This window comes from Camelus dromedarius, chromosome 5, assembly GCF_036321535.1.
Source record: "Camelus dromedarius isolate mCamDro1 chromosome 5, mCamDro1.pat, whole genome shotgun sequence".
Lineage (NCBI taxonomy): Eukaryota > Metazoa > Chordata > Mammalia > Artiodactyla > Camelidae > Camelus > Camelus dromedarius.
In genome coordinates this window covers 91,955,298-91,975,812 of record NC_087440.1, presented here as the reverse complement: position 1 = coordinate 91,975,812, position 20,515 = coordinate 91,955,298, and the positions used below count along the sequence as shown (strand labels likewise).

The window sequence follows — 20,515 nt, the reverse complement described above, 5'->3', positions numbered from 1 at the left end:
CGGCAGTCAAGCTGCCCGAGGGTGAACAGTGGCATCTCAGGCTAATGAGCACACATCACACCACACCAGCCTCCTCATTTCCTTATCTAGGGACTCCTCTTAAACTTACTTATTTACATATTTTAATCAAAGAGCCCAGCCCCTGGGTGCCTTGCAGACCCCTGCTGTCCCTCGTCCATCACGTAGGCATCATGTGCACTGGACAGTCTCCCCGACAGGTGCGTTTCCAAGAAGCGCAGTGAGACATCCACATGGCAGGTGGAGACAGGGGCCCCCCTGGAGACCTCCTCACCAAGAACGTCTTTTACCCCAGCCTGTTTGGCGGGCACTCTACACTTCCCTTTGACTTAAGCTTTCTTAACATACAAAGTGGGTGTTTTTAAGTCTGTATTTTACAAAACAGTTTTTCTTTAGTTTGACTGTGAATGTGATGACCAGTGTTTTCAAACCAACTCAAACATTCTATTTTCTACTACAGATAAACAAAATAACAAGAGATTCCAACTGAATAATTCTATAATGAGAAATAAATTCCCATTTTAAGAAAATACAAGTATCTCCCTTCGTCCCCAGGCTGTGCTCTGGGGCCTCGTGGAGAGAAGACATCGTCTCTTGAACATAGTCAAGGATGTGCAGAGCAGGTCAGTTGACCCGACCAGGTGTGGGCGTCCTGCCGATGGACAGAGTCAGGGGACACTAATCCGCGACCACCACCAGGAGGGCAGACACTCAAACCTGCCAGTGGCAGCCTGTCCGCCTTGGGGCTGGTGGCTGTGGGAGGGAGAAGTGTGGCGAGTGTGCCGGCCACGTCTGCGGCCTGGGTTTGCAGGTGCAGAGCCTGCTGTCTGAGGGCACGTGCGGAGCCGGGGGTGGCGGGGGGAGAGGAGGACGCAGCCCATGGGACGAATCCCATTTGTGCCCCTCCAGCTGGCGGCCGCACAGCCCGCGGGACAACCTCGCGTCTCAGGTCCGCTCCACCGCCATGGAACTGGTGCAGGGGGAACAAAACCGACCGTTTTAAATGAAAGGAAGAACCTGTTAAACAAATGGGAAATGCTATCTGTGTCCTGAGGTCTATGCCTATAATTTAAAAAGGCAAAAACAGAACACATGCTTCAAAAAGAGGCGAAAACAGACTCACAGGTAAACTGTCCCTGAACTCAGAGCAAATGCGCTCGTGGGAGAAACAGAAATGATTTCAGACAGAGCCTCCTCCGTCCCGAGCCACGCACCCCACGCACCGGCCCCCACAGCCCCTCACCTCCAGCTGAAGCGTTTATATTGAAAAATGGCTTTATCTTAGATTTAATAAACATTTTTGATTTAAAATTTCAGACTCTTTCAAGTACATTTACATTTTAGATTGCTCGGATTTATTACTCAAAACAAGACATTCAAATCTTTACAAATCTTCAGAAAGCGGACCCCCCTACCCCCCGCTGCTAACTCATCCCCACGTCCTCCTCCAGCAAGTTCTCAACAGATGTTCGCTGAGTATCAAATTAAGCTCTTAATTTAAGAATGGGAGATCCTCTAACCTTGTTCCCTATCAAGTCTCAGAGGTTTCCATCTTTTCCTCATGAACAGAAGGCCTGGCTGAGGTGAGCACCCCAGAACAAACGCCCTAAGCAAGTGTCACCCAGACTGCCGGAACCCCCCGCTGAGATCGCCAGGAACGCCAGTGAAACACGAATGTCTTCTCCTCCGTGTCTCTCACAAGACAGAGGATGGTACAGCACGGAACACTGGTGGTAACCTTCCAGACCGGGGGTGGCAAACTGCTCCTGTGAAGGGCCAGAGAGCAGTATTTCGGGCTGTGTGGTCCATACAGTTTCACTTGCAACTCACCAACGTGCCCTCGTGGTGCCAAAGCAGATGCAGACAACACGGAAATGAGAGCGCGGCTGCATCCCAGTAACACTTGATTCACAAATGCCAGGGATGGGGTGGCGGGTGTGGACGTGTGCTCCGGGTCAGCGCTGAGACAGCCACAACGTGCCTCTCTTCAACAACAGCGCTTCACACGAACAAAGTGCAAACGAATAGAACTAACACCTTCATTTATTCATGAACTCAAGACCAGTGGAAGAGAAGTTACTTTTTTGGCACTCTCTTGATGCTGTTTCTTTTATCCAAAAACCATTACTAACTCTAAAAAAAAAACTTGTCTTCTTTACAGAATTTGTTGAAATTATTAAAAACCAACAAAGGCAGGCAATGGCACGGCGTACCTTTTTCTCTAGAGAATTGCTCCATTCTTTCAGTAAGTTGACGTGCTGCACTGCGGAGCTGGCCTCGTGGGCCTTAATCTGCTGGTTTGTCCCCTGTGAGAACAAAGAGGCAATGCGTTAAGCCGACCTCACTCTGTTCCAGAGCACAGAGAGACTGACAGATGATCTAAAGCCAGCACTAACACATGAAGAGGGGAGACTTATTCACGGAAGGTGAACGGGGAATCTCCAGCCTCAGAAGGGTCATGCTCAGCGGCCCCCGATCTACTGTGTGCGGGCGAGGAGGCTGTGGAGGACAGAGCAGCTCAGCCACAAGACACGCGACTACAGCAGCTGCCCCAAGGCCACGCCCTGCACTCCTCAAGCTCCGTATCGAGGACCTTCTTTCCCGTGTTTCACACTTGTAACATCAAGAAATTAAGTCTTAGACATATTATTTTTGTTCCTTAATGATTTTTCTTACATTAAAACTATAAACAGAAAATACTCAGGCACTTGCAGTCACAGCTAGATGCTGCGACGCTCACCTGGTGAGTGTGTAATCAAAGTAGATTCTAAACAGCTCACTAACACACTGGCTTGCTAGCGGGATGTGCCGCATCGGAAAATGTACTGTTCCTCGCTCCTCTGAGGATACTTCGAAAGCTACATACAGAACATGAACAATCTACAGAGTACACAAGATGCAGACCATCTCAGAGTCAGGAATAAGCACACCGAGCAGTGTTTCATATACTTAAGGAAATAATTGGTATAAAAATATAATTTGTTTTGATATTGGAAAATTAAAAAGCCATAGAAAGCATTTTCATGATCTCCAAAACATATACTCTGTACATAGAATATTCAAATATATATATGTTGATATAAGTTCCGCTATATATAAACATATATATACACACACAGAATGAATGGTACTCGTGTACGTACGACAGAACGGTGGGGAGGCTCAGTCTCGCTAGAGGCTGAAGCAAAGGGAAAGCTACCGCCATTCTTACTTAGGCTTTTTCCTTTCTGAGAAGAGACTGAGATGCCAATGTTTCTGTGCTGATTTCATAATGATGTATTGATAATATATAAAATTAAATGGGAAATACTTTCATCGTCATAATACTGCCCTTTGACAGCTTTCAAATTAAGATACACATTTAAATGAAAACTCAGTTCAAATTCAAAAGCAGTCTCAGACATGCTAAAAAACAAAAACAGAAACAGAGAGAAAAAACCCCAAAAACAGGTCTCGCACAGCACAGGTATGACCGTGGCGGAGAGCCCTCTCCACACTGCTCCCCAGGAGGCGGGGCATGTATGTGAAATGCACTCATGGACATGCGTGTGACCCTCACAACTGTGTGTGACGCACACACTGCCGAAACCACGTCCGGTTTGCTGTTTACTTACATTCTAGGAATGGCTTGAATTCCGCACCAGTCTACCTAGCAGCCCCACCGGACGGCAGCCCTGTCTGCCCCGCTGGCGAGCTGGTGCTCAATGCGGCAGTCCCCCTGAGGCACCAACTCCTCCTCCGCGCACCTGTCTCCCTGAGGTCCCAGAACACCACGGGTGTGGAAAGCGAGCCCTGCACCCATGCTGGAGACCAAAGGTCCAGAGCTTGCGTGTTAAAATGTTAACATGGAAACTTTCTCTCATGGCGGAATGTCAGCAACTGGGAAGGACGAATGTCGGATACTGACCTGAAAAACGCAGCCATAGCGCTTAAAACTACAGGTGCTGGGGGCATTGACACACTCTGACAAGTGTGCACTCAACTGCAACGGGAAAGAGACGTGAGTTGTGGCACAAACGTTTGCATGAAAATGTTCAAACATATCAAGGGCACAGATAGCATCTGGGCTGTACTGTTACGAATGGTGCTTATCGGCTACAGGTGTGTAGACATCCTCTGCTTCCTGGGCGCAAATGCAGTAAATATACAGTATCGTCACGTGCATACACATATACGCCAATATACAGAAATACATTTACTGTAACATTTCTTAAACTTGCGGTTTCTTTAGAACAAGTTGTTTTGTGACATGCCGTCTGTAGTGCCAGAATTAAAAAAAAAAAGAGAAAAAAAAACATAAACTGAAATGCACATTTAAAGACTATAAACAAAAATTGCATGAAACACAAAAAATAGAAAGCATTCAGATGCACTGGGTCGCACACCTAATACACAGCACACAAAGTAAGCGTCTGCGCAGAGCACGCCTGCATGGGGCCCGCGCTCAGCGCTCAGAGACGGCTGGAGGGGAGCTTCCCTTCTTCTGGGAAGACTTCTTCCCTCTGTCTGGCCGTGAGTTCATGCAGCTTTTCAAAGACCTCTAAGGTCCTTCTAGCAATGTGAATCGTAATACGGTCACCTCCAACTGGTGGAAGAAAGTCAGGAGGGGTTGGGAGAAGGTAACTTGTCTTGCAGGGAAAAACCCTCGTGTTCAGCTTAAACGTTGGAAAATCATCAAATAAAAACCACTTATGAGGCCCCCTCAAGAGAAAAGGGAATTGGAACATCTACATTTTAAAGACACAGTGTTTTGTGTTTGGCTAATACAATTTAAAGATAATCTCTTTCTTTATTGAGGAAATTCTCATCAGGAATCTCTAGGGTAGATCATCTTCACAGGGAACAATCAGGCCCAGAACTGGGGGGGTGGTGCACAGGCAGCCCTGGGAGCCCGTTTCCCTGGTGCCAGCGCCCCTGCACCCCCAAAGGCTCACAGGTGTGCTGCTCTGGCGGGTGCAGGTGTTTCCGCACCGTCTCCTCTGTCTCCGAGGACGGAGACAGTCTCCCTTCTGGTCGTCAGTTAGGACAAGAGGAAGTGGGTCACAGGACGGCCCTCTCACCTGCTGCCACAGGCCAGGGCAGTCAGGGTGGCCGCAGAACTAGCTGTCTCTGGACTCAGCAGGGGGTCTGGCTGCATCTGGAGGACAGTGCCCCAAAGGCACATCACGGGCGACTGGCAGACACCGGAGGCCACGTGTGCAGTGACACCAATTTGAAAGTGTTAGAACATCTTCTGTTACTGCCATCAGCGCAGTCGAGAATCTAACCAGCCAGCCCCACTAACGTTAAAATCAGAGACATACTGAGTTTGACGTTACTTTCAGTGCACCAACTATAAATTCAAGGTTGTACTTTTTCCTAAATTGGCTTTATTATCATTACTCTCAGAGTCCTACAGGATTTGTAGGAGCTTTGGAATAGAAGCAAGAATAACCTATAAACCAAAGAACTTTCACCAGAAATCCAAAGATATATGCAGGTTTAAAGATTTTTAGAAATAAAAATAACTTAGAGGCAAAACGGAGGCACTTCTGCCCCTAATGCAGAGCTCTGAGTGAGTAAGATTTAAGGAAGTATATAAAAGCCCAGGAATTATTTCAATAGTATAGACTCCTCATACCTTAACTTTCCGGGGACTTTCCAGCTGCGGAAATAATCTACGTGCACTTCCCTGCCATTCCTAGATGCACACTCAGGGGCCCCAAAACCACTGTCACTGGGCAAGATCTGTCCTTGCTCAGCGCACACCTCAGCGGGAGTAGCTCCGGGGTCCTCCCTGCACCTGTGTCCCTGGCTGTGGGCCCACACAGGTCCCCTCATTCAATCAGGATGTGGAAGACTGGCCCTCCCCTCCCCAGCATCCAGATGTAAAATTCCAGGCTGCTGAAAAAGGCTGAGGTGAGCAGGCCCCTCGGATCAGAGCACCCAGGACCGGGGGGGTCGGGCCTGGGGACCAGGGAATGAACGTACCCACCGAGCCCGTGGCAGCCCCAGACAGCTCTGAGAACAGCCACCAAAGGGGACACAGGTCACGATCAGATGCAAAAACATAAAGAATCCTAGGAATTGCTCCAGCAGGATAGGTCCTGATCAAATGAGCTTAATCCAAAAATCTACCTGCTTGAAAGAGAGCGTGCCCAGGGGCGGTATCAGACATGCAGCCCTGCAGGAGCTGCGCAGCTGCCTTCCCGGCGGCCCCTGGAATGTGGGTGCCGCCCCGTGCCCGCCTGCTCTCTGGTGCGTACGCTGCACAGCACGTGTGGCTGAGATGGTTCAGGAGTATCTCTAAGTTCATTTATTTCCTTGAAATAATCTTACAGTAATTCCTACTTGACAGATTTAAAAATAGACTTTTTAAAAAAACCAAAAAAAGTCACCTTTGCTCTCATAGTAAATTATTCCCATTTTCTCAATTCTTAACAATATTTTGCTCTGAATTTATAACTTTGTAGCTTTTAATTGCTTGTTTCTGAAATTTCTAACTTTTAAAAACAGTACGAGGTTTTTCATTGTTCTTTAATTATATACATCCCTGTCACGATCTGTGAAAACCTCAGTGCTCAGCTCCAAGGAAAGGGTGGCGTCTCCAGCACACTAGCCCTGGAGGCGCCCCCTACTCCTGAACAGGCCCTGGCCACATCCCTTACCTCGCTCCTCAGAAGGGTCTGGACACTACACTTATGAGGGCAGGACACCACCACGCAGGGACACTCCGTGTCTTCGTGTTTCTGAAAAAGAAAGTGTTGCCAACTTTGAAACACACAACCCCCCTTCTTTCCCATCCCACCGACGTCCCCAGTGTCCCCATGGGAAGCGCCCTGCTCCGCCGTGTCCCTGAGTCTCAGCACTCCTCACACTCAGATGAGTGCTGAGAAGTAAGGCACCTCACAAGACCTGCCCAGAGCTGACAGGCTGGGTGCGAGGGGCACGCCGGCCTCCGGAGGTGGCTCCTGCCAACAGCCCCCCGCCTAGCTGCTGCCCCTGTGCCCCCGACACTGGCTCCAGCGGGCCTTGCCCTCGCTCACACGGCAGGTGGATGGCGGGGAAGGGAGGAGGATGGCTTTCCCTGGCCTCTCAGTTTGGGTCTGGAAATGATGCTTCTCAAACCATTTGAGGAGTGTGATCTTCTGGGCATTTAAGTTACTATCCTGAAACCTCATCTAGGTTTTCTTTAGTGCGTGGAAATGCAGACAGACGGGCATACATTTTGGCTGAGCCCTTCTCTGGAAGGCCCAGATTTCCACTTCACAGAGTCTGGATGACTCAATGGCACAGGCACCTGCTGGGCACCTGCCCAGCTCACCTGTCTGCGGCGAGGCAAGGACAAGCGCTCCCACAAGGACAGCAAACCCAAGGGCCTGCAGAGAGGCCAACACAGGCAGAGCCAGAGGCGGGACCACCTGCCGCACAGCGCAACTCGCGGGGGCAGGCTGGGGGAGCGTCACTGCACAACAGGAGAATGTGGTGCTGCTCCCCTCTGTGGCCTGGGACACTCCCAGCTCTCCTAATCTGGCTTTTTAGATCCTCTCGGGCCTCCAGTCAGGCTGCTGCTAAGCTGTCCACGGGGGAGCACTCGCTGTGAGGCCCCGTCTGACCAGGCTGGTGTGGGGTCCATGGCCACAGCGGCCCACGCGAGGAGGCCCCTCTCACTCAGCCCTCTAAGGTGTGTTGTAAGTCCCTGGCGGTGCACTGTGGGTCTGCAGAGCAGAGATGACACCCATGGGGAGTGGCCGCGCTGCTCCTGGGCTTGGTCCTCAGAGGCCTGCAGAGCCTAGGTGGTGAGCCCATGGCTGCCCGGAGCTCACTGGAGGCACCTGACTGGGCAGAGCCTGACAGCTGGCCTCCCGTGGGGCACACCACACGGGGTGCCTGGCTGTGCTAAGTCCCTGAGAGCTCCCAGGAACCACAGTCCAGGGAACTGTCAATGGGAAACCTCGGACAACGACTTCACCCTCTGTTTCATCTGTTCACGGGGGAGTGACCGGCCCTCCATCAGGGGAACTGTGAGGAAGGAGTCAGCCGTGGGCCTGGAGAAGTGACGTGGCCAACACTCCACAGGTGCCAGGCCTCCCCGAACCTGCCTTTATTCACCAGGCCGGCATGTACTCAGCCCAACAAGGACAGCTGGGAATGCAGACCAACAACCAGTGCTATGGTGGAGGAGAGGGAGGCTCAGGGTGCCGGGCGGAGTCCTGGGGGCAGGGGCTCGGGGAGGGCGGGCCAGGGGATGGTGGGAGGTGAGGCTAGGGGACCAGCAAGCCAGACCAGTCAGTATCTCGGTGTGTGTATTTCTATAGATCTGTGCCAGGATGTCCGAATGATAAACTTCTAGAAGTAGGCTTTCTGGGGCATTGAGGGGTAGGGAATTTCAAACGGGATTTTGACTGATACTGCTGGGCCGCCGCCCGACACCCTGCCCAAGCCCCTACTGCTGTGAGAACACGGGTGCCTGGACCCTGGCCAGTTCTTCCCCGACTCTGCGATGTCCGACAAGACAGGCGAGGAAGGCAGGGTGCTCACTAGTTCTCTAATAACGTGTGACTGCTAGCGTATTTTTGACATTAACCATTTGTATTTCCTGTGACTGGCCTTTTCATAGCTTTTGCCCATTGTAGGGGATTGAAAAGTGACTCCCCAAAGTTCGTGCCAGCCAGAACCTCAGAATGTGATCTTATTTGGAAATAGGGTCTTTGCAGATGTGGTCAGTTAAGAGGCCACACTGCCTTCAGGTGGGCCCTAAAGACCAGTGTCCTGTAAGAGGAGAGGTCATTTACGTGAACATGGAAGCAGAGATCAGAACAAGGCAGCTGCACGTCAGGGGGCCCCAAGGACTGCCGCCCCCAGGAGCTAGGAAGGGGCAGGGGAGGAGCCTTCTCCAGGGCCTCCAGGGGGTGCGGCCAGAGGACACCCTGGTTTCAGACTTCTGCGTCCAGAACTGGGAGAGAACAAATTCCTGCTGCTTTAAGCCAACAACTCTGTGGTACTTTGTTGTAACAGCCAAAGTAAAGTAATACACCCAGTAAGAAAACCGTTAGTCTACGGATACGTGAGAATTCTCTGCACGTTAATGAAAGCAGCCCTGTCTGATGCACACGCAGAACACGTGTCACAGTACACGAGGGACAAGGCACAGCCACGCGGTGAACAGGACTCCCACCCGGACAAGAACGTACCTAGTAACTTCCACCTCCTGTCTTGTCCCCACTTTCCCCACTGAAACCACAAACCTGAAATTTGTGTTTCTACCTCCTTTGCTTAAGAAAAAGTTTCACAGCACGTTTACATGTAACGGACAAAATACTGCTTCACCTTGACTGCTACTGAGCTTCATTAAAGTGGAATTCTACCCTGAGACTCTGCTGCAACCTGGCTCAAGGGGACACATCTCAGGCTGGCCCACGTGCTGCCTACAGGGGCAGGGCCCCACCGTTAGCAGCACCTCGGATGGTCTTCCCTGCTGTGCACACAGCCCACTGGGCACGTGGTTCTCGAGCTGACGTCCGTCTGGGTCATTCCCCGGTGTCTGCTGCTCTGGCGATGTCTGACCACACCCCTGGAGTGCCCACGTGAGTTCCCTTAAACACCCGGAGAGGGACTGCTAATCGAGTATGTGAATTTCCAACCTAACAAAACTGCCAAACGTTTTCCAAAGTGGCTGGACCTACCCCTACGCCCACACCAGTTACAGTGGGCCCTCAGACAACACGGCTTTGAACTGCGTGAGCCCACTTGCACGTGGACCTTTCTCACTAGGCGTCCACGCACTGCATGAGCCCGTGGACTGGACCTCAGCTACAGAGGCCGACCGCGAGGTCACACTGGTGTTTTACCCAGTGTGGGGTCGGCGCCCCCAGCCCTGCACTGGCCAAGGGCCAGCTGCATACGTGTTCCCGCAAAAGGAGTCTTCACAATTCTGACTTTTCACAAATTAACAGACCTGTTGAAGGAGAATGTATTCGATAATTTCTGGACTAAATACAAGAGATTTTTTTCTGACACCTTAAAGTATGCTGACCCATAGATTAACAAAAACAAACATGGAAACAGCTGGCATGCCAATACCACGGCTTCCAGGTAGGGAAGAAGCGCTCGTATGAACTGCGTGTCCCAGTCTCAGCGTCCTCGGTCCATGTTTCACTGGCACTTGATACGCTGGTCACCCACAGATCACAAGACGTGCAGGAAAGTCAGGATGACCAGGGGCTTCAGGCCCACGTTAAACAACTGCTCTTTTTGAAAATAAACTTAAAGCCTGAGAGGAGGAGATGAAGTGTGCTTGAAAAGAGAGTGACCTGACAATCAGGTCTCGCACATGGATAGGATAGGCCGGGCCCAGCGTGAGTGTGTGTGTGTGAGTGAGTGTGCGACTTGCCCGCTAGGGTTGGGGTGCACAAGCAGTGACCTCAAACAGACATGCCTCTTGTAACTGTCACAGGCTGAAAGTAGCAAATGCCCTAACATCGTTAAACAGTTCAGAAAGTTTCCATCATAAAAGTGTAGTAAGATTTACAAGGAGTATTGATTCGCACAACTCAGGTCCCAAACTTTGTAATTATCACTCTGTGCCTCCACACCTGCTGTGTCTCTGGCTCCTGTGTGCAGTCAACAAATTTAAGGCCCAGATCAGACCAAAGCCTCCCTTGACCCTGCCAGGCTGTTAACAGGCCCTTCCTCCCTGGGGCTTTATCCGTGTTACATGGTGCGTCCCACATGGTACATCGGAGCCCCCCACCTGGGAGTGAAGCGAAGGGGAGAGACTGCAGCTTATTCTCTTACATGTCCTGAGCACCAGCTCGGGGTCTGGTGCCCCACAGGCACTCAGCACGTTTCGTGACCCACGTGCGACGCTGTTACTCTACAACCAGCTTCTCTACAGCCTCGTCTGGAGTTCAGAGTCAGCTACTTGTGTGCTGTTTAATTGACATGCTCTCCCATTTTTTCTCAAATGAAAATTAATTCCTGGATTCCATGTTGTAAATAAAGGTAATTGATTTTTGCAAGAACCACAGTGTAACTTTGATAGCAACACAGTAACACGTGTAAGGAAGGGCGTATTACTCATTAGGTATGTGTCTCATTCACTTGAGTTTAATTACTGAACAAATTATTCAATTATGAGAAATACTACTGCTATTTTCCAAAGTGGAGGGCATAGTTCTTGAAAGTTATTGGTAAGTGGAAACATCTACAGAATCCTACAGGAACTAGGTTTCACAATGGGAGACAGTCCAAGGCAGCGGAAAAGTTTTACGGAGCAAGGTAAGATGGAGACGACCAGGTAGGGGACGTCTCATTTCACACGGAAAAACAGAAAACTTCCCCAAAATTCTGGTCAGTGAGTACTCCCGAATATCTGCCAGGGATTCGGCTGTGGCCCTCATGGCCTGGCTGCACTTCCACAGCACCCCCCACTAGCCCCCTCAGTCCTCATCCTGCCACGTCCAGCAGCCAGTCCCCATCTTGCTCAGCCTCTCAGCACCTTCTGCCCTGGCTGCACCACGCCCGCCGCTCCGCCTCCCTCTGGCATGTCAGTCTCCCGACCCTTTCCTCCTGGCCACCCTTCACTGGATGACTTCCCCTCCTCAGCAGACTGCAAGCATCCGTGTGCCCCAGGCCTCTGTCCTCTGACTCTGGCCCTCCGCTCGCTCCAGTCCCACGGCTGCGAGGGCCACCTACAAATACAGAGCTGCAGCCTGGACCACTCCCTATTCTCCTCTGAGCCCCACCTCGGTAGGACACTCCCGTGGGTCCAGCTGCTCCTACAAAGGCTGGGTGTCCCCCTAAACTCAGACGCCATATTCAAGCCACCAGCTAATCCCACTGGCTCTGCCTCTGCACCCCAGTACCACTGCTCCTCCCTTTCCTTTCCCAGGCCAACACTGTCCCTCGGCTCCCTGCTTCCCCCAACCCCCACGTCTGCTGGTCACATCTGCCCCCACTCAAGGCTGCCCGGTGCCCCACCCCCTGGTCTGCCCCATAACCTTCGTTCTGTACATGGGAGGCCTGCTGGCCTCTCACGGTTCCTGAAACCCACTGCTGAGCCAGTTCGATCTCGGAGCCTGAGCGCCCCTGTGCTGCTCCCTCTGCACTGAGTGCCCTTCCTGCGTCATCCCGAACGCTCAGAGGCCCCCCATCACCCCTCTTCCCCTGAGGCCAGTTTACTTCTCCTCACAGTGCTTATCACGGCCCAACACGGGACGGCTGCCTATTCATCACCTCTTCCCACCAGGAGGTGAGGGCCACCACTGGATCCCCAGCCCCGAGAACAGTGCCCAGCACTCAGTACACACTCCGTAAATATTTGTTCAACAAACAAATGTTTGAGGGTTACTACACCACTATTTTTAAAGTTTGTCCTCTACCCCAACATCTCTTTAATTTACATATAAGTCATCTGATTCCAATGTGTACATAATATAAAATTGTGCCAAGATAATGGAGGCATGAAAAAATTTTAGATTCTCATCTCTCTCCAAGAGAGACAGCTGCACTCCAATACTGCAGGATAAATTACCCCGCTGAAGGGATGGTTATGTTGCAGAGTCGTGAAACAATTAAGCAATCCAACAAGATTTTGAGGCTATTCCCTGGGACAAGTGAAAGATTCTACCTTTTCTGAATAATCAGTCTTCACTTTTTTTGGCACCCCAAATGACAGTCAATCAAGGCAGTGGAAAATGTTAACTGCGTAAATCAAAATGGGCAAAACAAATAAAGCTTAACTCTGAAATAAAGTCAGATGAAAACTGCTATTTACTCCTATCTTGTCTCTTTATTCCTGTGAGAATAGTCATTTAAAAAGCTATTCTGTGGACCAGGGACACCTGGATGGAGCGGGAGGCGGGTGAAACAAGAGAACACGGCACCTGCAAAGTGATCATTGGGACCTGACTTTTGCAGTGGCTGCACGTGGCCTCACGGTATTTACAGGCCTTTTCCACGTGATCACGCAGGTCTTTTCTCAATACTTTCTCTCTGCAGTCGGCACGAACACATGAAAGTTCCTCAAACTGGCAATCATTCTTTAAATGCACCTGTAAGACAGACAAGTCAAATTTCTCGATCGGCAAAAATCCCATTTGAAACACCAAATTCTAACCTCTATGCAATTAAATACTACAAAAATGTTTCTCTCTGCTCTTAGACCAGTTTTTCACAGAGAAGAGTGACAAATGTGTCAAGAGACACTGAATTTCGTGTTCCCTTTAGTGATTTCTCAAACTATATTGCTTATGAAGAACTAAGTCAATTAACTCTTCTTCCTGGATAAATAAATGGTTATCTGCTAAGGACTTTGTTTTATCCCAATTCAAACATCTTTCTAGGATAAAATATGATACTAATCAAAAAAACGTAAGAAGTTATGTGGAATTTCATGGTTATAAAAAGGAGAAGGTTTCAATGGGCTTCCCAAAATTAAAATTCAACTCAGATTTCCTTCTACTCTAAATGGGGTAGGGTGTTCAAAAACCAACTGACAAGTCTGCCTACGATGTCATAAAAATAACATTTCATCCCCAACTGGCTCTGATCACTCTCCTATTTGGGTGTGTTCTCAAAGATTCACGTGAACATGGTCTTAAGGGGCTACATCATACTGACCAGGGCACTTGTGTTTCTGAACGTAGGCGCCGACACGGACACTTCTGTACTTACCAGGAGCTGTCCCAGCGTTAGCTGCTCTGCACAACCTCTGCCTTCGTTCCTGCAGTATATCTGAAGAGCCAGAATCTCTCTCTTGCAGCAATTATCCTTAAACACCTAAAATTGAAAGGCAGCAATTTTAGAGGGTTAGTATTTCTTAATCTCCACATGCTGCTACTTGGGACAAGGTAAAATCACTCTAAAAAAAAAATGAGAGCATCCCTTAAGTGGGCCTCAGAAAGCATTAAGAACCATTTTAATTTCTGTAAGTAGAATGAAGGAGCTGCCCCCACTAAGAGACATAATTTAAATAATGTAAACTTAACTACCATCTTTTATTACATAAGCCAAAGATAAACAAGTTATACTAGAAACCTGAAGGTCACTTTGGAGCATCCAGACACTTTGGATTAACTACGACATAGTATCGAGACCCAGTTCACACTTGGACCTGGGGGTTCCAGGCGTCAGTACTGCGAAGGCAGCCGTGGATGGAGCACCTCCCACCGAGAGACAAGGGTAGAGCCCACTACAGCTCAGTGCCTGCTCCTAAGGGTATGTCATTTATAACTCATTTTTCCACCAAAAATAAGGCATAGCCTGCTATTTAAAACCTTCTAAAAAATACATTCTGCAAAGACTGGAGTTAAATCCAAAAATGAAAATGTGTCCTTTAGAAAGTGAAAACCTTCCTTTAATTTTATTTCTCCCCTGGAAAACAAATGCTCTCACGCCCTCTAACAGCACACGCTGAACCACTGGTGCCCTCGGGCGCGTCTCAGAAAGCCCCGCGTGTCCACACTCCGCAGCAGTGGGAAAGCAGGGAGGGAGCTTAACAGGCCTTTCTCCACTCCACAGGCGAAGAAATAGAATCGACAGCTGTTAAGCGTTTAAAATAAACTAATTTGGAATCTAATCTAATCCTTTGAAACATGACTTTTTCTTAAAAAGGTCGTAACTTAAGATATTAAAGTCAACAGAACAGGTATTTTTAGCTGGTAAGAAATAAGCTTGCTTTCTGTGCCATTAAGTCTCTTAAGTCATTTGAGTTTACCTTTAGGAATAAAAGACGTAGACTGAAGACATCGGAATAATAAAAGTACAGAATTCTAGAGCTGGAGAAGGTCTCAGATCATTTACTGCAACCGTCCCGTTGTATAGATGGGAACCTGAGGCCTCATGGGGCCCCGTCCTCAGTGACGGTCGAGGGGCAGACCTCGGCCTCCCGGGGCCCCAGCCCATCTTCCCACAAGGACCCAGGGCTTCAGTCAGTCTCATCTGTGATTCTTCAACACATCTAGTCATTTTTATTCAGCTGTCAATTCCAGTGGAAAACAGGGATAATAATTCTAAATAATGGCATGGAGGCACTAAAAAATTCATCTCCATTGTTTCAACCTCTGTCTCAGTCACACTGGTTAGACACAAGGTAACAAGTTAACAAGTTGCCACGTTGGGGGTAGAACTGTGAGTTTTCTGAAAAACAGTCCCCTCCCTATTACCAAGCGACACTTCCGCAGCAGAGGAAGAACAGGTACACGGACACTGGCCAGCTCGGTGTCTGAACCGTCCAGCGCAGGGGACAGCAAATGCCTGTCCTGGCAGCCCAGGGCCACCCGTCACAGCCACCCTGGGATCACTGCCCTCACCTGTGCTGCCTCCACAGCACAGCGGCCCGCCCAGAGCTTCAGACAGGAAGCCCCAGAGCAAGAATTTTATTGCACAATTAATGACCTACATTTAAGAAACTGTTAGGTTCATTAATCAAAATATCGGAAACACACGTTTTTATTGATATTTTAAGTACTACAAGAATGAGTCATTTCAAACTAGAAGTGTGCCTGGCAGGGGCTGGTGGCGGGGATGTGGTGAGAAGGGGCCCGGACCCCTGTGCGCTGAGGCTGCAGGACACTCACGAGCTCCCGGGACACCTACAGCCACCTGGGGGAGGGAAGGACTGAAATCTCACGTGTCTAACGGCTTCAAGATGCTGCATGAGCACAGGGAGAGGTAAACCCAACGCAACCCTCAGACTGGCACTGTCAGAAGGTGGAATCGAGTGTCACAGCCGAGCGCAGCCTGTCTGGGGTGAGGACCCGAGACGGCAGCGTGCATCTCTGCACTTCACTCACTCCTCACGTGCCTGGGAGTCTGGGAGGAGGCACCACTGCTAGTACAGGGGAGGAGACAGGCTCAGGGAACCTGCCCAGCAGACCTGCCCCATCTGTCCAGGTGCTTACACTACATGGTCCCTGGCCTCAACCCTGCTGCATCAGGGGTCAAACTTGGAGAAACTCGGAGCCAGAACAGTGGATGCAAACTACGTGGAAAGCACTACCCAGTTCAAAACAGCGACAAAACAATGAAAAACCAGTACCTTATCTTTAATGATGCCTTCTTGACACGCAGTGCATTTTGGGCTGGAGGAGCTGGGGGGAAACACATGGTGAACGTGTTAGAGGGAAAGCCCCGTCTCATCTGAACACACAGGTACCACTCACCTTAGGGTCACGTCTGCTGTGTGAATCCGAGCAGCAACGAGAGCTCCAGGATACCGCGGTGAACTTGATTTAAATACGGCTTAAATGGGAGCAAAGGGCTAAACTTTTTAACAGTAATTCTTCATAAGGGAGTTTTTAAGCAGAACAGCTTAGAGCAGTCCCACTCGGAAAGCCCCTTGCAATTAAAAGTGAAATTTTATTTCAGAAACCAAAACCAACTCTCCGTGGAGGGGCTCTCGAGCGTGAGCGCCCACAGCCCACAGGACAGCCCCCGGTGGCCCTGCTTTATGGACAGCCGGCACTTTCCCCACAGGCTGTCTTCCCCACAGTGCCGTGCGCGGCCAAGGCGATTCCGCGGACCTCAGCAGTGCGCGGACTTACAGCTGTCTCGAAACCACTGGTCTCCTACAGCATTCTTGTCCCCAGACGCGGGGTGCGCACCACTGTGCCCGAGCTGCCCTTTTCTGGACTTAACTTTCACCCTGTCCTGTGCCTGGAAACCACCTTCCAAAGACTGAAAATAAAAGCAAGTCCCTGCTTCCAGGGCCCCTGCCCTAGACAGCCCGAAGGCGCCAGGGAGTGGTGCAGCGGCCTCAGGGAGCAGGGGCAGGCATGCACGGGGCCCGGGGAAGGGCCGGAGAGCTGAGGGTCGCGGGGGGGGGGGGGGGGGGGCTAATGCTTTTTAAAATAAAGGCTCATTTCTCTCAGACTACACTAACATGGAGCTTATGCTAAACTGTATTAAACACATGAATCTTTTAACCTCCTTTGACCCTGGGGCTGAGCAGCACACATGGGGCCCCGTCACCTGTAAAATGTGGAGCAGGAGGAGTGCCAGGAGCAAAGGAGGAGGAAACCAGGAGAGAAGCAGCCCCCAGGGCCCCTCCCCAGGGCTCGCAGGTGCAGTTCGGGAAGCCAGGTGCTCTGAGTCCACTCTGCCATCACTAAGCTCCCTTCAAGTTTCTTTCTTCCATGAGCAGGCGAAGCTGAGCTAACAGTTCGGGATAAGCGGACAAGAGCATGGCTGGAAGCACCCAGAGGAGGGTGACGGGGCGGGCAGCTGGCGGCTGTGCTCAGCGGAGTCGGGAAGAGGGGTGGGTGGCCCTGAAGGCGGGACGGGACCGAGGTTGAGTGTCTGGCTGCAACCCAGTGCCCAGCACGCCGCCCAGAACACACCTGCCGGCTGGACGGAGATGCTTTCTTGGCCAATGTTATTTCCTCTGTGAAACTCCAGCCTGCCTGCCTGACGCCGCCTGTGGCTCTAACACGGCATCATTCCCCCGGCCGGCAAGGGCCTGCGAGGGCTCGTGGAGGGGTCCCCTGCACTTGCCGGGAAACGCAGACTGGATTCCGCTCAGCCCAAGACGTGTCCAGTCCTGCCTGCAGGCCCTGTCCCCTCATCCCTGCGCACTGAGCATTCGCCCCGAAGGGCCCCTGCGTCATTTACTGACGGGATGTCTCCTCCAGGGGCTGGGAGCTCCTTGTCAGCCGCACGCACGGGGGACACACCAGGTACCAGCAGCCTCTGGAAGGCGGCGGGTGGGCGGGCGGGGACCTCACAGGAGGTGCGGGGTCCCGGCCACAGGGAGTCCCGGAAGGGAGTGCGGGCGGTGGGGGGCACCCACCTCAGCAAGGCGGCCATGCAGGTCTCGCAGAAGCGGTGCCCGCACTCGGTCTGCCGGGGGTTGCACAGCACCAGGCGGCACTTCTCACACTTGTACTTGTCCTCCACGGCCTTCACAAACCTCTCCTTGTAGCCGCCCTGCTCGGGGACGAGCACCGCTGACCCCGCGCCGCGGTCAGGCTGCAGCTTCAGGGGGGGGTTTGTCTGCAGGGCGCCGGCCGCGTCCATCTTTTTAGTTGGCTCCATTTCAGGGGAGAGAAAACCTGTCAGGAAACACAGCCGAAGAGTGAAGGGCTGCACGTCCTCCTGCACAAGCGAACAAACAGCTCTGGAAAGCAGACATGCTGGACACGTGTTCCCTGTGGTCTGAAGTGACACCGGAACCCTGGCTTCTGCCTGCGACCCAACAAAACACCACCCAGCTCACGTCCTCCCTTCCTCCATCACCCAAACGCACGGGTAATGCCACTGTTCAAAGGACCTTCCTGAGGTGCACACTGTATTTTTAAGCCTCTTTAACTTACGACTATACTTCGCCGTAACTTCAAATTCTATGCTTCACTCTGATGCTGTGGCCGAAGCCGCAGCATCCTGAGCAACGTCACCTCCTGGTGCGCCCTGCTGCCAGGTGGCAGTCTTGACGACACAGCCCAGGGCTGGCCCGTCACGTGAGACAGCCTTGCAGTCAAGCCCGCGGCCAGGACGCGCCTCCCATGCCAGCGACAGCACTTCCTGTCTGACAGTGTCTGCAGGCCCCCGGCCCCTCTGGGCCCCCCACTCCAATAACCCTGTGCACCAGGTCCGCACCGAGCACCGAGCTTCAGGCAGGGCCGGCGTGGATGTGGGGAGCTCATGTGCTGGGGACAGAGCTGGTGGAGGGGACACAGGGACTGGCTGGGTCTCCCGTGGCCGCTGGGCAGGCTCTCCTAGCGCATGTGGTGCAAGTGCACAGATGGCTACCTCCATCTGCAAGGTGCCATCCACAGGCCAAGCGTGCAGAGCCTGGAAATGAGCCACAGAGAGTCTGGCCTGTGCAGCTCTGCCAGCTGAGGTGCGCGGCCTTGCATCTGGTGAAGCTACGGAGGAAGTTCCCTTCAAAACTCACCAGGTCTCTTCAAAACTACACCATTTTCTTGCTCAATCCTCCTACTTCTGCTACTTACAAAAATAAAGGCCAAATTCTTTCCACTCACGAGGTCCTGGGCACCCACCCCTGCCCCCACCCTTGTGTCCGCACCATGAGGCTTGCCCCGAGTGCAGTTGTGAACCTCGGGTCTGCTGGGACCGGGGCAGACCCTCACTCAGACCCAAGGTGCTCAGTGGGCTGGGTGCAGGGTCCGCTCTTTCCAAGCCTCAGTCCTCACTCTGCCTCTTCCTCCTTCTTCTGACACTGAAGCAGTGTTTCAGGGCCACGGATGTGTGGGAACTGACGCACACCTGACAGGTGCTCGAGCCCTACCTGGGTTCGTTTTCACAAATTAGCACATCACTGTGCAAAGTGTGGAAGCCTCCTGTGACGTCAATTTGTGAAACCAAAATGAAAGTTTTCAGAATGATCCCAAAAGGCCAGCAACCCTTTGCTCACCAACTTGCTGGTTAGAACCCTGTTGCTAAGATGCTCAGCAGTGAGGTACCAGGCAGGGGAAAGGGTCAACCAGGAGTGGCCCTGCTGCCACTGGCTATGCCCCCTCCGGCCCTGACTCTGGCCAGGCTCACCCCATCCCCACTGCTCCCCCTCTGGGAACGCACCCCCACCCTCCCAAGGAGGCCCAGCCAGCTCAGCCTCACTCACCTGCCCCCCAGCCTGCGCCCGCGCCCCCACCCCCGCCGCCTTCTCATCTGCAGGCCTACGATTGCCTCATCACCTCTCTCCCTGCAGCAGGACTGGAAGCTCCCCGACTCCATGGATTCTGATCTGCCGTGCTGCCTGACGAACTGCAGGTACCTACGATCACTAGCACCAGTGCCTAATGGATAAAAGGCTCCCAATACACATTTGCAAACAAACAGAGGGACAGGCGAGGTCCGAGCCACTCATACCAAACCGTGTTTCCGTAAAGCCAGAAAAAAGGAAAACAAAAAAGCAGGAAAAGAAAACTCCTTACCTTTCATATCTGCTCTCAGAGCTTCAGGCCTTGAAAACCCCTGCTTAGATTATACGCTACTTACAACTTCGGTTTAGTATTTCATCCTGCAGTGCTTAGGAAGCCATGTGTTCAGTAAAGAGTTTTCAATGAGAAATGTTTGATTCTTTGGAGGTGAATTCCTATTTCAAATATGAGAGACAACTGACTTAGGATCAGGCTAATGATAAATAATAAATGTTCATCTACCTATGACATGTCATACTTTGCGTAGACAAGTGAAGAATATAGTTTTAGATCCCTGGTCTTTAGGGAGGGAGGGTATAGCACAGTGGTAGAGCACATGTTTAGCGTGCATGAGGTCATGGGTTCAATTCTCAGTACCTCCACTAAATAAAATAAATAAATAAATAAACCTAATTATCTCCCCCACCCCAAGAAATAAAATAAAATTATAGATCCTTGGTTTTTATAGGCTGTGTAAGAATGAGCGAACAGATGCAAAGCATCCCACACACAGAGGAAATTTCCCAGCAGCCCTGTCCTGCAGGGCAGAGGACAGCCAGGTTTGCCGGGATTGGCCTGGAGTGTGGGGTGCTGGCGGGGGCATCTTGGCAGAGGGCCCCCGGGGGCCTCTCGCAACC

General features: G+C 51.4%; 1 protein-coding gene across 7 annotated transcripts in view; it reads right to left on the bottom strand.

The window, feature by feature from the left end:
* Positions 1-20,515, bottom strand: part of TRAF3 (TNF receptor associated factor 3) — a 105,379-nt gene that overhangs the window by 14,560 nt on the left and 70,304 nt on the right. For 2 of the 7 annotated variants that reach the window (XM_064486276.1, XM_064486275.1), the window contains 8 exons: positions 19,893-20,053; positions 17,789-18,050; positions 16,040-16,091; positions 13,675-13,779; positions 12,885-13,052; positions 6,666-6,746; positions 3,926-4,000; positions 2,232-2,324 (listed from right to left, as the gene is read on the bottom strand). In XM_064486276.1, the coding sequence (XP_064342346.1) occupies positions 2,232-2,324; positions 3,926-4,000; positions 6,666-6,746; positions 12,885-13,052; positions 13,675-13,779; positions 16,040-16,091; positions 17,789-18,050; positions 19,893-19,899 (843 nt within the window). In that variant the 5' untranslated portion in view covers positions 19,900-20,053. Of the gene's footprint in view, positions 1-2,231; positions 2,325-3,925; positions 4,001-6,665; positions 6,747-12,884; positions 13,053-13,674; positions 13,780-16,039; positions 16,092-17,788; positions 18,051-19,652; positions 19,855-19,892; positions 20,054-20,515 lie in introns of those variants that run through there. The other 5 variants (XM_064486274.1, XM_031454376.2, XM_064486277.1 and 2 more) reach the window with 5 other exon arrangements.